We start from the raw sequence: 17,019 nt of genomic DNA on the forward strand, positions 1-17,019 counted from the left end.
GGCGTACAGATCAGTAATGGCCAAATAAGAACTAACATTTTCCAGTGTCTTCAATAACAGTAAACTGTTTGAGCTAAGTAATTTAATCCAAATTACAATTATACACACATTAAGCATCTGACAATTTAAGAAACCCAGGAAATGAAGAAATAAATTGAACTGGTTTCTTAATCCACTCTTTTATACTTAAGTACATTGCAAAATATTGTCAGTCACATTGGCACTGTAGGACAGTATCTGAAGGCACAAAAGCCTACTCACAAGCTGAGTGCAAATATATAACCATGGTCAAAATAGTACATTCCATTGTTTGTCATCATAACTCAGGAAGAATTGCTCACGTAAATATATTTCCAATGTTTTCCAAAGCAGCATTTTGCAATAATGCAAATGATGGAGGGCTATATAGAATAAGGATTTTCAAAAGTGCCGAAGAGTTAGATGCCCACTTCTCATTGAAAATCATTGGGGTCAGGTGCCTAACTTCATTATGTGCTTCTGAAAAGTTTCACTTTTTGTGTAGAACACAAAACAATTTACATTAAACTAGTTCAACTGGGAATTAATTTATTTAAAAAATAAAGAATAAAGATCTTGAACATTAACAAATGTAAGAGATTTGGGTTTTCATTCTCAACAGTATTGCATAATTTAAGGTAATAAATAACAGTCTTATTTTTGGGGTGATAGTGGATGCTTGCCTGATGTCAGATACATCATTTTATGCTTCTGTTAAGTAACATAAATGAAGATCCACTGCCAATAGCCAGGAGCCAGTTTTAGCTTGTTGGAGAGTCACAATGAGTCACTATTGTTTTGAGGCATCTCTGAGCCAAAGGGAGTGGTGAAGGATGTGGTCAACAGAATTGTTGTACGATGTCCCTAACGCTTTTATAATTTCAAAAGTGTTTGAATGTAGGGATTGCCATAGTGGATCAGATCAGTGATCCGACAAATCTAATATCCTGTCTCTGACAGTGACCAATACAGTCTACTTCACAGGAAGGTGCAAGTAACCGTGCACAAAACACTTTAATGGAAAACCTGCCCCAAGGAAAGTTTCTTCCTAACCCCTAGTAATTAGAGGTTGGCTTATGCTGTGAAGCAAGAGGGTTTATATCTGTTCCTAAACTTTATTTTTAAAATCCTTACTATTATAACTGGTTATTCTTGTTATTTGCATAAGTATCGTATTTTTGTTTGAATCCTGCTAAGCTCTGGTCTCAGTTATATTTTGTGACAGTGAGTTCCATGGGTAGACTGCATGTTGTGAAGAAAACATGTATCTCTCTGTTTGAAATTTGCCACCTTTAATTGAATATCCTTTTATTGTATTATGAGAGGGCGAATAGAAGTTTCATATCTACCTTTCCATACCATTATTTTGTATACATTTATCATGTCCTCTTGTTTACTTCATAAGGCAGACGGTCCAAATCTTCTCAGTCTCTCTTCATATAAGCACTTTCCAGGGCTCTAATAATTCTCATTCTCTGAGCCCCTGCTTTTTTGCCATATACTTCTTGAGATGGGGCAACTGGAACTGAACAAAATATTCCAGGCAAGTTTATACCACTGATTTATATAATGGTCTTGTCATATTTTCAGAATGATTCTCGGTCTCATTTGTATCGTAGTTAGCATGTTGTATTGAGTTGGAAGCCTAGATATACAGAGGTTGGAGTTTAAACTTCATCATCTTAGATTTGGTTACTGGAGGGAGTACATATATGGATCAACGGTTTGGCAAGTTAAAGGACTGTATATGTGCAAAGTATTCATAGGCGCTGACTCACCGATAGCCAGCTTCCCCCCATCCCAGCATCTCCTGCCTGCCTGCTGGCTTGCCAATCAGCACCTCCCACTCCCTCCTACCGCAATTAGCTGTTTCATGACATGCCGGAGGCTCTGGGAGGGAGGGGGAGGAGTGGGGATGGGGCATGCTGCGGGGGAGAGGGCGAAAGTGGGTGGGAAGAGACGGAGCAGGGGTGAGAGCAGGGCCTGGGGTGGAGGGGGGTGTAAATAAAATTGCAATAGTTCTAAAAGCAAAACAGGTTGCCTCATCATAAGCTGAAATACATTTCACAGGCTGTCTCCCTTCAGCTTCGGACCGTGCCTCCCACAGTTCAGTGATGTTTCTCTTTGTCTTCCAAAAGATCTTTCTTCCTTGTGTCGAGGTGGGGAAGGTAACGGGGAAGCCAGTGTCTCTTATTTTGTATCCTCTTCCTCCTCTGTGAGGAATACTCTCCCAGCTGGGGTGCAGACAATCGATCTTTGGTGTATGAGATTTAAAATGTCTTTCAGGTGAATAGTAAATTTCTTGCTCACATCTGTGTATGTGATGTTTGAAGCCTCTTCAGGGATGATATGCAAGGCCTTTGTTTACAGTCCTTTTGCTATCTCTAAGAACCTAGACTGCATTGATAGACTCAGCATGTTTTAGTAACAAACAAACATATAGCAAAATCTCATAACTTCATTACAGTAATGTTCAACAGATTGACTTTTCAAATGATACCTCACAAGGCATACTTTGTACAACATATATCATAACTTCCGCTGAAACAGAAGGGGACCTGCAAGCCACATCCTGTATGTTGAACTAAGGCAAAATTAGCATACATATGTTTGGGACCTTTCACCTAAATAGATGGTGATGAACTAAAGCATAAGTCCATATATGACTGCGGCCTTTAACATAGAGGATGCGTTAAAGCAGGTTGACGTAGGGGCTTTCCTAAATTCAGACCCTTTTAAAACTTAACAGGTACACCACAACTTAAAACTTGGAAAGAACCGAAATAACCAGTTAGGACAGAAATAACAAATGTGATACCTAACCACAAAAGGGCCATTGTAACAAATGGACGTATATGATAATAAGTTGAGATTACTGATATACTAATCTGTAGGAAAAAGACACCCCAACATTAGTAAGGTGAGGAAACGCAAATAAGGAAAAGGGGGAAAAATCCCCTACTGAATATGCATCAAACATAGTGGGGTCAGCGTAGTGTGTTATAAAAGTGACATCCCAGCCTAGGAGCGGTAGGAGAAAGAGATGTAGTCTCTGGGAGGTGCCAAAATGACGGCCACTTGTGATGATGGGAAGGTGATGGTGATGAGGAAGATGATGGCTAACATTTCAGATTGTTCTGTAGAAGATGGTGTGAGTATATGGATGTGCAGATGTACATTCTGTAGTATATCTATCTGCTTACTGAGTTAGGGTGTTTGTGACTGCTAAATGTATTAATAAACTATATTTGTAAATATAAGAGTTCCTATAGTGCAGGGGTCTCAAAGTCCTGGCCTGCGAGCCATCTGCGGCCCGAGAACCTCCCCGCTGCGGCCCAAGGAGGAGAGACGCATGCGGCCAAGCTGCCGGCCATGTCTGCTGCAGGCTCTGCCCCCCGTAGCTCCCATTGGCTGGGTGAGAGGGACACAGATACCATCACTAGTCGCCAGGCAGAGTCAGCCATGGAGGCAGCATCATTAGTTACTGGGCAGAGTCAGCCATGGGGGCAAAAAGAACAGGAGTACTTGTGGCACCTTAGAGACTAACAAATTTATTTGAGCATAAGCTTTCGTGAGCTACAGCTCACTTCATCAGATGCATTCAGTGGAAAATACGTTGGGGAGATTTATATACACAGAGAACATGAAACAGTGGGTGTTACCGTACACACTGTAAGGAGAGTGATCACTTAAGATGAGCTAATACCAGCGGGGGGAGAAAACCTTTTGCAGTGATAATCAAGGTGGGCCATTTCCAGCAGTTCACAAGAACGTCTGAGGAACGGGGGGGATAGTTTAACTTTGTGTAATGACCCGTCCACTCCCAGTCTCTATTCAAGCCTAAGTTAATTGTATCCAGTTTGCAAATTAATTCCAATTCAGCTGTCTCTCATTGGAGTCTGTTCTTGAAGTTTTTTTGTTGAGGAATTGTCAGTTTTAGGTCTCTAATTGAGTAACCAGAGAGATTGAAGTGTTCTCCGACTGGTTTTTGAATGTTCTAATTCTTGACGTCTGATTTGTGCCCATTTATTCTTTTATGTAGAGACTGTCCAGTTTGACCAATGTACATGGCAGAGGGGCATTGCTGGCACATGATGGCATATATCACATTGGTGGATGTGCAGGTGAACGAGCCTCTGACAGTGTGGCTGATGTGATTAGACCCTATGATGGTGTCCCCTGAATAGATATGTGGGCACAATTGGCAACGGGCTTTGTTGCAAGAATAGGTTCCTGGGTTAGTGGTTCTATTGTGTGGTGTGTGGTTGCTGGCGAAGATTTGCTTCAGGTTGGGGGGCTGTCTGTAAGCAAGGACTGGCCTGTCTCCCAAGATCTGTGAGAGTGATGGGTCGTCCTTCAGGATAGGTTGTAGATCCTTGATGATGCGTTGGAGAGGTTTTAGTTGGGGACTGAAGGTGATGGCTAGTGGCCTTCTGTTATTTTCTTTGTTGGGCCTGTCCTATAGTAGATGACTTCTGGGTACTCTTCTGGCTCGGTCAGTCTGTTTCTTCACTTCCTCAGGTGGGTATTGTAGTTGTAAGAATGCTTGACAGAGATCTTGTAGGTGTTTGTCTCTGTCTGAGGGGTTGGAGCAAATGCAGTTGTATCGTAGAGCTTGGTTGTAGACCATGGATCGTGTGGTGTGATCTGGGTGAAAGCTGGAGGCATGTAGGTAGGAATAGTGGTCAGTAGGTTTCCGCTACAGGGTGGTGGTTATGTGACCGTCGCTTATTAGCACCATAGTGTCCAGGAAGTGGATCTCTTGTGTGGACTGGGCCAGGTTGAGGTTGATGGTGGGATGGAAATTGTTGAAATCATGGTGGAATTCCTCAAGGGCTTCTTTTCCATGGGTCCAGATGATGAAGATGTCATCAATGTAGCACAAGTAGAGTAGGGGCATTAGGGGACGAGAGCTAAGGAAGTGTTGTTCTAAGTCAGCCATAAAAATGTTGGCATACTGTGGGGCCATGCGGGTACCCATAGCAGTGCTGCTGATTTGAAGGTATTGTCCCCAAATGTGAAATAGTTATGGACAAAGTTTGAGGACAAAGTCACAAAGTTCAGCCATCAGGTTTGCCGTGACATTATTGGGGAAACTGTTCCTGATGGCTTGTAGTCCATCTTTGTGTGGAATGTTGGTGTAGAGGGCTTCTACATCCATAGTGGCCAGGATGGTGTTTTCAGGAAGATCACCGATGGATTGTAGTTTCCTCAGGAAATGACCTCCTGGGTCGTCACATGCAATCCAGAAATATAATCCTGTCCCAAATTTATCAAGCTCCATCTTAAAACCAGTTAGGTTGTTTGCCACCACTATGGTTATTGGAAGCATGTTCCAGAACCTCACTCCTCTTTATGGTAGAAACCTTCTTCTAATTCCCAGCCTGTATATATTCATGGCAAGTTCAGGGCAACTGCACCTATACATCTCCTTTATGGTTCAGCAAGGGCAGCCACTCTCAAGCTTCCAGCTCCCCTGGCCATCATCTCTCTTGAGTGGAGACCCAAGACTCCATTCTGACCAAATAGGTCCCTGTTTTCTCTCTCATTTCCAGCAAAAGACAGTCTGCCTAGACAGGCCTGCTTGCTTCTCCCCTCAGAGACAGTACATAGTGTCATTGGCAACAGTTATAAGATACCACACAGCACTTCCTGTGAAAGCCTATTTATTTTTAAGGTAAAAGCACTAGAGAGAGAACTTATATCACAGCCAGTTTATACCCATTTGTTCTGGTGCCAGCGCTGTCCTTGAGCTTAAATATCTCTTCTCCGTTCCTGGTGTTTACCGTCCTGAATAGAGAACAATCATATCGCCTCAGCCTTTATTTTGCTGGGTTAAACAAGCCTAGCTCTTTTGATTTCTTCTTGTAAGGTAAGTTCTTCATTCCCCTGATCATCTTCATAGCCCTTCTTTGCACCTGTTCCAGATTGGATTTATCTTTCTTGAACATGGGTGACCTGACTCGTATAGTGTATTCCAGATGAGATCTTAACAGTGCATTGTTCAATGGCATTAATACTTCTCTATCTTTGCTGGAATTACCTTATGTGATACATCCTAGGATCCAGTTTGCCCTTTTCACAGCTGCATCGCTTTGATGACTCACAGTAATCCTGTGATTGACTAATATACCCAGTTCTCTCTCTTCTGTCCTTTTCTGTTTTTTTTAAAAGTAATATAGGGATTGCAGCCTCTTTCCCTTATGATAATGTGTGCCTGGAAGAGGGTAGTCTGTCCCCTGTAAAGGGTAGTTTTGGGCCAGGACAGACTGGACTGGGACCCAGTAAAGAAGATAGTTGGAAGCACTGTATTTTGTTTGGACTTCATTTGGAACTCGTTTTTACCCCAAGAGGGATGGACTTTTGACTTTGACTAGAGGGCTAGAAGTACCACAGTGGCCTACAAGCCTGGGGAAGACTGTTGGCAGTGGAGAAGCTGAGGCAGCAGATGTGTCTCAGCTCTGGATTGGGGAAAGTGGTGTTACAATGCCAAATGTATTTTGGTCAGTCACTAAGGCCTTATCCTTTCCCCTTTCTTTTTAATATATTTTTTCCATTTAGATTGTAATCTCTCTAGCGCAGAGAAACTCTATTCTTGCAAGCCTGTAAAGTGCAATGCATAGTAATGGCATTATGTAAGTGAGTTAATCTACAGGGTTCTCAAACTGTGGGTCGCTACCTTGTTTTAATGGGGTCGCCAGGGCTGGTGTTAGACTTGCTGAGGCCCAGAGCCCAAGCCCAAGGGCTTCAGCCCTGGGCAGTGGGGCTCAGTCTTTGGCTTCAGCTGCAGGCGGCGGGGCTTAGGTTACAGGCCTGGGGCTAAAGCCCTTGGGCTTAGGCTTTGGCCTCCCCACCCAGGGCTTGGGTGGGCTCAGCCTATGGTCCCTGTCTCCTGGCGTTGTGTAGTAATTTTTGTTCTCAATTAAGTTTGAGAACCACAGATCTACATTATATGGTTTTAAGCTGAAGGGTCTGGTCTTTTCTATGGGTGTAATTCCCATTATTTTATATTGGAGTGTTTATATGTGCACTCATTTGAAAATAGCCTAGGTCTTGAACTTCCTTTCACGCTTCTGTTCTCTTTGCCTTTTAGTTAAATATGTATTTTGTAATTTGTACGGTGCTATTTAAAATAAATAAATTAAAATGTACCTTTAACACTCTGGATTAAGAAATAGAGCTCAGGATTTAAATCTTCTGGACAAATATTTTGACTCAGAATATTTAGGTGAATAAATGTCTTGGGTTGGTGTGTCAAAATATATTGTGTCTGAAATCTTGCATGCTTTTTTTGATGTGCTAATACAGTTAGTACTTCACAAATGAAGATGAGCCCAGATGAACTTCTTTCCAAGTCTAGCTTTCCATTCCTACTGTTACATGCATCAAGGAGATGCATAACTTAGCTAGCTGATGGACTGGGAGGATTAAAGTATTAAAAGCTGAAATAGACTAAAGACCTGTTTATTGCCTACAAGAACAATGTGTCTTCTGGTGCCACATGATTGTTCAAATTTTTTAGCTAAAAAAGTTAAATATTGAGCTGTAAATTCATTCCTTCTCACCCGCAATATTACTTTAAGCGAACAGGGCCCCGTGATATTGAGTTTGGGATACAAATCATACTTAGCGTGACACAAGTGCATGTAGCGATAAGTCCCAGGAGAGACCGTTTAGCTTCCAGGTATCAAAAACGTGCTAGCAGACTCCCTCACAGATGCTTTGCTATTGACCTTGAGTGGGAGTTACACAACTTTATGGTGAGCACTGTTTTAGCTGTATGGGGAACCCCCATAAGGGACCTATTGGCCTCTCAAACAGGAAGTGCAACATATACTACTCCAGAAGAGCCCTAAGATGTCACTCTCAGGGTGTTACTGTATTTTTTCCTTGGCCAGACCATCTGAACTATGTCTTCCCTCTCTTACCCCTCCTACCTTGGGTCTTATGGAAGACTCATCAGGACAGGACACAAGTCATCCTCATCACCCCCACTGACCCAAACAGTTTTGGTTCCTGAGTCTCCTATGTATGTCATCTCAGTCACCAGTCAGCATTCACCTTTTTTTCTGATCTTCTGATCCATGGGAAGGGCAAAATCAGACACCCCAATCCCCAACCATTCCATCTCAGATGATGGTTTTTGGATTGGCATCGATTCTAGAACATTCATGCCCTGAAGCTGTACAAAGCATCCTTATTAATAATAGAAAGGATTCCACTAGAAAATGGTACTTAACTTAGCTCTGATGGCAGATCCACCTTATGCTATATTCCATATAGAGAAGGTCTCATTGCACTTACATCCTAGTGTAGCCAATGATTTTAGTTTATTATCCATTTATTGTGTGATATGATTAATCAGTTATATTACATATGTTCATTGTATGTTAGAGTTAATTTGTAGGATTATAAAAGTATAAGATTGATCAGTATTTAGAGGAACAAAGTATTAGACATGAGTAAGACCAGCTGAAACATGAGAACCTGTTGAGGCCTGCAAGACTTTACCTTAGCAATTTTAGGTCTTGGAGACAAGAAATGATGACATAAATGACCGGAAGATATCCTGATGCCCTAAGATTATGGGAAAAGAGATACCAACTGGTACGATTGCAAAAAATTACTCAGAAGATTAATATTGGATCATAAAAACACTGTAAAGGCGCATCTGTCTCCGACATGTCTTAACCACAGGATACAGGTTGTGTGTGTCAGCGCTAATGAGGATAAAGGGAACTTACGCAGCCTATAGAAAATTGGGGGTCCCTTAAGTTTCCAATGGACACAGACCAGTAAGAGAAAAGAGGGTTGACATTTTTATGGACTTGTGCTGAATGTAGGTATAGATAGAATCACATTTTAAAAGGGATGCCTAGAACGGGAATATTTGAGCTCCCTATGGGAGACTCCACCATTCCTCTACTGATGATCAAGCCATGAGAGACCCATCAGACCCTGACACTGTTGTTAAGGATGTGAGTCCCTAGCCTCTGTTTGCCAGAAGCTGGGAATGGGTGATAAGGGATGGATCACTTGATGATGACCTGTTCTGTTTGTTCCCTCCGGGGCACCTGGCACTGTCCACTGTCAGAAGACCAGATACTGCACTAGATGGACCTTTGATCTGACCCAGTATGTCCATTCTTATGTTATGTTCTGTGACAGGGCAAGGCCAGATGGCTATAGAAAAGTAGTGGGAGATAGATATATTAGCTCCAGGCTAAACAAATCCCTGGTACCAGGATAAGTGAAATGGCAGCTGCTCCAGGTCAATTAAGACATGTGGGGCCAATTAAGAACTTTCCAGAAGGCAGGGAGAAGGCTACGTTGATTGGGACACCTGAAGCCAATCAGGGGCTGGCTGAAACTAGTTAAAAGCCTTCCAGTTAGTCAGGTGGGGGGGCATGTCAGGAGCTGTAGGAGGAAATTGCGCTGTTGGAGAGATTGAGTAGTACACACCATATCGGGCATGAGGATGGAGGCCCTGAGGTAAGGGTGAAGTGGAGCTTGAGGCAGTGAGGGCTGCTGTGGGGGAAGTAACCCAGGGAATTGTACATGTCATGTTTCTAAAAGGTCAGCAATCATAGCTGATACTATTAGGCGCCCTGGGCTGGAGCCCAGGAATAGAGGGTGGGCCTGGGCTCCCCCCACCACCTTTGCCCCCTGATTAATCACTGAGACTGGGAAACAGCAGAGACTGTGCAAGGAAGGATAACTTCTCCTCACCTCCCTCACTGGCTTATGATGAAAATGGCTCAGTAGACTGTGACCCTTGTCTCTAGAGAAAGAAGGTTACGTGGAGGGTCACAGTGAGCCTCTGAGGCTAGCGGAAGCTGCCAGGAAACGCGGGACCCATGGAGGCAAGGACAGAGCTTTGTCACAGTTCTTATAATATATTTGTAACTTGTGCATAGGTCTGTATAGAATTTCTATATGCTTGGGCAATGATAACTTTAATTGTAACTTGAATAAATTTGTAAAATAGACTAGACCTTATATTTGTGACTCTATGTGTAGTCACTACCTTTGATCTTTGTGTTCTGAGAGACTCTAACTCTGAAGCAAGTAGCAAATGTGACTTTCACTCTGTTAAACTTGAAACTGTAGCTACCAGAGCTGAACCCCAGTGGTGTAATACCACATTACATAATTCATGTTAAATAAAATAAAAGGCTACACTAGGTTCACACCCAAAGAAATTTCAGAATTTCCGCTGAACCAGTCAGTTCACTTAAAATGTATTCTTTCCAAAAGCGCACACATCTGCAGAAGAGAGGAGGCTTCATTCCTCGACATGTGCCAAGCATTAGCTGTTTACCTGCAAAGAACAATATCAATCAGAAAATCTCCCAGACTGTTTATCTCCATAGCAGAAAAAGTTTGAGGTCAAGGTATATCCTCTCATAGAATATATAAATGGATCTTGGGCTGTATTTTACTTTGCTATCAGCTGTCTAATTTTTCTGACCCTCCTGAGCATGAGGGCTCGTTCCATGAAAACACACATGACATCAATGGTATCGCTTCAAGATGTGCCTCTGTGTGACTTTTGCAAAGCAGCTATGTGAAGTTCCATCCACATGTTTGTGAGGCACTATGCTTTAAGACAGGACTCCTTCATTGACTCATCCTTTGGAATGAGAGTCCTTCAAACCGTTCTGCCATCTGCCTCTTCACACCCTCCTATGTGAGTACTGCTTGTCAGTCACCCACAGTGGAATACACATCGGGACCAGCACTTGAAGAAAAAAAGAAAGTTACTTAAATTCATAACTGGAGGATTTTCTACATGTGTGGTCCCTAGCTATATTCTACTACCTGTCCTCCTTCCCCTCTCCTTTAGCCCATCTTTGGATTCATGGTAGAGAAAGAACTGGGGAGGCTGTTGGTCTGCCCCACCCTTTGTTTCTTTGGTTGGAAGTACCAGGAGACCAAGGGCAAATGCGTGGCCCAACAGACGCTGCTTTCAAGATTCTGTGGCTCCAGGGGCATGGAGCGCATCTGTGTATCCATAGCGGAATACAGATAGGGACTACATATCTCCAATTATGAAGATAAGTAACTTTCTTATTCACAGGCCAGTTACTATCCAAATAATCAGTGAGAGTTTCTTCACTCTTCCCCATTTAGTGAGCTTCTGAGTTTGAGGGACATGATAAGCAATTGCTATATATGTCTTATAGTTATTCAGGGTTAGATTTCTCAAACCTTTTTTGTCTTGAACATATATATATGCCATTCATTATAGAATTGACTCTGGATAGAGGTTTTTAGTCAGTTGCATTGTCAGCCTGACTGTACTTTTGTAATTAAATGAAGTTCCTCTTACAGAAGAAATGCTGTGCAAGTCTTGATTACTTTAGGTTTGATTGGACAGCATGGTTGTTTGTTGTCAGACAAATTTTCAATAATGCATATAGAATTTTGCATATATCTGGCATATAAGTATCGTGATACAGGGGAAGTCAAGGTTTTCTGGCATTTTGGAATGCACATGTATACCCATTTGCATGTGTACATCAGAGTATTTGTATGCCTAAACTGGGTGCATGAAACAGTAATGGTATGCATTTGTGCATCACTTTTGGAGAGATGGCTCCATACCTGCCTGTTAATATCTTACTAAAGACCCATGTTTCTGGCTTTACCAAGTGTGCTAATAAATACACTGTAAAGTAGATAGATGGCATATTCTTATTGTCTGAATGCAGTGGCAGCTTTTATTATGGGGCTCATTTTAAATAATTGTGATTACAGGTGAATAGTTAACCTTTGAATCAGCAGTAAAAGTGGAAGAGCAGAGTGAATTTGGTGTTAGGTGACTTAACATCTTGAACTTTGCTGTTGTGGTTTTGTGTCAGGCATGTGGAGTGTAGCAGCCATAACTGTTTCACAACAGATACGTTCACAAAAATACTTATTTATACTGCCACACATTATCGTAGAGTCTGAGGGCCTTCCACATAAAACAGCATCTCTAGCGTGTTCTGGCTCTTTTCTGATACCCTTTCAGTTTATAGAATCTTCGTTTGGGATAGGTTCATTTATTTATTTATTTTGGTTGGGACGGGGAGGGAAAGAGGTGACGTGTGTTGTGACCACGATTATGGTTATCATGACAAAGATTTATTAAATAGGAAGGTTTTACATTATTTCCTAAATGTTGTTCTATTCTCCACTGGAAGCTGTTTCCACTGCTTGATACTGAGAGTAGTTTTGTTTCCAGATCTCAGGTGGTTTGTTCTGGGTTTCATCATCTGCATTGTTTCAAAGGCATCCTTATGTGTTGCAGGTTCATAGATGCTTGTGTTCATAGATGGTCACTCTGTGCCTTGAAAGGGAAAATGCAAATTTGCTCAGTCTTCAAAACTTGTGTATTTTAAGTTTAATTTTTTTTAAATCAACTTGATTCTATGGGTCAGTGATCTCCAAGAAATTTACCTATACAGCAACTTATGAAGCGTCTTGAGATGCCACATCGATGGTCTATATTCCTAGACTAAAATCTTTAATATAATCCATGTTTATAAAAATGACAGTTGATCTCTGTGTTTAAACCCCTCTTCTCCTTTTTATTCTCTCAGAATCTGTCTATGACCTCCTCCCAAAGGAGTTGCAGTTACCACCCTCCAGAGAAACATCTGTAGCATCCATGAGCCAAACAAGCGGTGGTGAGGCAGGTTCGCCTCCTCCAGCTGTAGTTGCTGCTGGTAAGCATTCCGCTTTGCTCAGTTATATCCTTAAGATGTGTAGTATTCTGGCCAACATGAACAGTGCTGGCAAAGTTTGGAGTCTGAGACGATTATGAAGAAATAAATGAGAGCTCATTCTAGGAGACTAACAGTCAAACTGATATACATTACAATAACATGTTACCTTAATCATACTTGCATTACATGCATAATGTACTTACAACCAAGAAATGTAATACTGTGCTTTTCCCACTGGTAGTCTTCAACACCATAGGTGTGTACTAACTCCTAGAATGCACTCTTCTTTTCAGATATGGTAGGCACCAATTTGGAACTGAGTCAATGTGTGTAAAACAATGAATTCCACATAGCATAAAAGATAGAATATGAGATGGTATTTTGGCCTTAAGTCTTTTATCAGGCTATAGGAAGAAAAAATACCATGTTTTCCTTGGTATGGCCTGAAGAAGCTCTCAGGATTAAACCACACTTAGATATATTTTCTGTTGTTGCATGTGCTGTAATCTTTTTATTGCATATTAAAACATAAATAACTACTTAATGTGATTTCATATTTATCAAAAATGTCTGAAAGTATTATTTAAATTAGGTACACCATTTAGAATTAAGCACATTTCTTTTTATAATGTGTCATTTTGGAGAAAGTGTGGGACATGACACTTAAACTTTATTTACAAAATACTAAGATCATCTCCTTATGCAGAATATTTTAAACTTAAAGCATAAAGTCCCTTTTATTGATTTTTGTTTTTAAAAAAATTCGTAGGGAAGTGTGAGTCCATTGCTAAGGATAAAGTTTTGATTTGTGAGGTTGGCACCAGTGCTCTCCAGAGTGCTAGTGCGTAGCTGGAACTCTTAGGTCAGCTGTATAGACTAGTAAGCAGTTTAACTTTAGCAAAAAGGCAAACCAATCATTGTGCCCATGGCTTATACCTCTTCCCTAATGGGCTGAGATTTCTTGAATAATTGGATCCCTGTAATCTTTATAACGTTATATTAAGTTTGAGAGAGGTGTGTTGACCATCAGTTGATGTTCTAGAAAATTAACGTTTGAGGTGGGGGTGCTGGTAGCTGCATTATGCAGCTTTTGCTGTAGATTCATGTGCATTAACCTTCTATATAAAAACATGCCCCAGAAATGCACAGTGCCCTAAACAGACTTCCTGGTTGGGTGCTGAAAAGGTTTAAATCTGGAAGAGAAACTTACAGCACTGATCACCGTTCATGTTTTGCCAGACATTTTCTGACCGAGCCAGTGGATTTAATTGTGTACTGTGGAGCTTGCTAGTCATTAGATTTATAAAAAGTGGTAATTTCTTTTACAAGTGTTTGATTCCAAAAGATTTTAAATTACAAGATATTTTAGCTCAGTTCTTAATTATGAATCTGGTTTAAAGGTACAGCAACAATTGAGCACTATTGCAGAAACACAGATTTTTTAAAAAACTGTTACAGTTAAATTCACAGATAGAAATGTAACTGCTAATTATGTTTGTACCTTTACTGAGACAATTTTTGAGCATTTGAATTGAGATAAACAGAACTAAATGTCTGTTCCTGCTAGGTTTTTAGCATCTGCTGACAGTCAATCCAGATCGGTTTAAAAAGCTGGGAATGTGGTAGCTGTGTTTGGGTTACACTGCAGCATTGACAGTTCAAGATTATAACAGGGTTCCAAAAAGAACTAGATAAATTAATGGAGGACAGGTCCATCAATGGCTGTTAGCCAGGATGGGCAGGGATGGTGTCCCTAGCCTTTGTTTGCCAGAAGCTGGGAATGGGCGACGGGATAGATCATTTGATTGCCTGTTCTGCTCATTCCCTCTGAAGCACCTGGCATTGGCCACTGTTGGAAGACAGGATACTGGGCTAGATGGACCTGACCTGGTAGGGCCTTATGTTCTTTCCTTTAAAGAAAACTGAAATAAAATAATGTAGATCAGAGGTTTATTTGTAAACATTGGAAGAAGGTTCCATGTTCACTGAACTAAAAGGTGTCTTTAATGTCACTTTGTGATGAAGATTCTTCTGCATCAGAATTGTGAAAAGCCAGTTGGGTTTTTAGATTTCACAGGGTGCAGTTAAAAAGCTGGATCAAAAGTGGCATACTTGATTGTAAAATTGTAAAGAATTTAACAGCTTAGATCATATAAACTTTGTTAACAATTAGCATAAAACATTAAAGTATGGATCTCATTACTGATGTCACCTGTCATAAAAGTGAGTGTCCGAAGGATTGAATCTTGGTATTTTAAATAGTGTTTCATTAGTACCTTGAAGCCCCAGTCAGTGATCAGCACCATTGTGCTGTGCACACATGTAACAACTGTGATGGTCCATAACCCAAAGAGTTTGACTGGGGCTTTTGAAGGAACCTAAGGGAGTTATGTGCCCATATCTAATTGACTTTCAGTGGCAGTTAGGTGACTAATTCCCTTAGACCCCCAGTGAAAACCCCAGACTACACTTTCAGAATGTGACAGGAGTCAACAGAAGTGTAAAACAGACATAATGCAAGTGAATCTACTGTTTGAGTAATACATAGCAGTGGAAGGGTTCTTCCCCTCTTTGCCTCCACCATCTGGTGCAGTTTGGGAGAAGGCTTCTCTCCCCAAAAAAACCAACCATGTGGAGAGCTGAACAGGACCACCTGTGTCTCTTTCCCCTGTGAACTTAGGACAGTTTTGGAGGTTGTAAGGGAAGAAACACCCCCTTTGTCTCCAAGATTGGGAGAGGCTGCTTGGGTTAGTCTGGTAAATTTTGGACCTGACTTGTGACCGCTCCATTTGGAAGCTGGCAATAGGAGAAGAAACAGCCCCCTCCACAAACAATAGGAGAGAGTGGAGAAGTGAGTGTGAGGCTCTGTCGTGGACCCAGTGGGCTGGTTACTAGTGTTGCCACAAGATCCCTGATCATTCTGCTGCTGCATCAGTGCCAGTGGCTCTGCTGCACTCCCTCCAAGCAGACTTCTGATCTGCCACGGAGAGGTGAGATGAGGGCCAAGTCTCTTTTCCTCCCCACCATCTCCTCCACACAGCAAGGAGCCCTCTCTGAGCATGTAGGATTTGCCCAGTGCAAAGAGAGAGATTCTGGGCTGGGGAGATTCAGAGACTCTGCCTTCCATCTTTCCCCTTGACCAAACGTCTGCAAGGAGGGGAGCCCAGTAGTCCTGCTTCAGTGGGAGGTCTGGGAAGTTTACACTTAGGGCTGGAGTTAGTAGACTGGAGCCCAGGCTGGGCTCGCCTAGAGGATTACACATGCCTTCTTTTTGAATGTTTTGGAGGGATTGATTCTCTTATTCCCAGGGGAGCCATAGTTTCCAGTTGTGGTGGGTTACACTTCCCCAGCCCTCTTCTCAGTTCTCTCTCAATTCCTGTGAAGGAGGAGTTTGTTTCTCCCCTATACCCAAAATTCTCCAGGTTCCCAAAGGAAGGGGGCACAGGTGCTTCAGTCAGAAGGCTGCTATTTCTCCTTCTTTGGAAGGAACAGTATTCCTCTGTGCTGCACTAGTTCCTTTTTGGGTGCACCCCTCTCTATTGTATGCCCCAATTGTCTTAGGGTTGTTGCAGTCTCTTCAGGCAGCTGCCACAGCTGGCCCTGACTCTTGCAGTATAAGGAATCTATTTGAATGAGGTTCCTTTCTGTTAATAGGAAAAAAAGTGGGAAGGTCACTCCAGGCTCCCTGTGCGTATTGTAGAGAGAGAAAGAGGGCTGTGTGTATTTATACTTAATTTAAAAAACCAAGATTGGCCATTCACTCATCTTGATTGTCACTTTTAAAAAGTGGTTAGTAAAAGAGCACAGACGCACATTCAAGTGGCTGACGTAGAAATGGTAAAGTTGGGAAGAAAGGTGACCTTGTCATCTTAGAGTTCCACTATCATAAGCAAAAAGAACAGGAGTACTTGTGGCACTTTAGAGACTAACAGATTTATTTGACCATAAGCTTTTGTGAGCTACAGCTCACTTCATCGGATGCATTCAGACTAACATGGCTGCTACTCTAAAATTATCATAAGCCTGTTTGTTCTTTCTAGTGTTTTGTGTAAATCTTGTGTGCTATCTTATTTATCCTAAAACTACAATGTATTTTGTATGTTATAAGTTTAAACCTACATCACTGTAGATGAACCCATTCAAATACATTGTTGTTTTTTAAGAGATGGGGTTAACTAGAAATAGCTCTAGCATTTATTAGTAAAAATAAATAAATAAAATGATGCAGGTGCATCTGTTCTTTACTAGAAGCAATGAGAAGATTAAATCATAGGGAGTGATGAGGTTT

At 41.6% G+C, this 17,019-nt stretch overlaps 1 protein-coding gene across 3 annotated transcripts in view; it reads left to right on the forward strand.

Annotated features, from left to right (window-relative positions):
* Positions 1 to 17,019, forward strand: part of NFAT5 (nuclear factor of activated T cells 5) — a 150,540-nt gene that overhangs the window by 38,611 nt on the left and 94,910 nt on the right. For all 3 annotated transcript variants that reach the window (XR_013634503.1, XM_073308338.2, XM_073308337.2), the window contains exon 2: positions 12,606 to 12,731. Coding sequence is in view for 2 of the 3 variants with exons in the window: in XM_073308337.2 (XP_073164438.1) it covers positions 12,606 to 12,731 (126 nt within the window). In the remaining variant the exon portion in view is untranslated. The remainder of the gene's footprint in view (positions 1 to 12,605; positions 12,732 to 17,019) is intronic.

Source organism: Lepidochelys kempii, chromosome 12 (assembly GCF_965140285.1).
Source record: "Lepidochelys kempii isolate rLepKem1 chromosome 12, rLepKem1.hap1, whole genome shotgun sequence".
Lineage (NCBI taxonomy): Eukaryota > Metazoa > Chordata > Testudines > Cheloniidae > Lepidochelys > Lepidochelys kempii.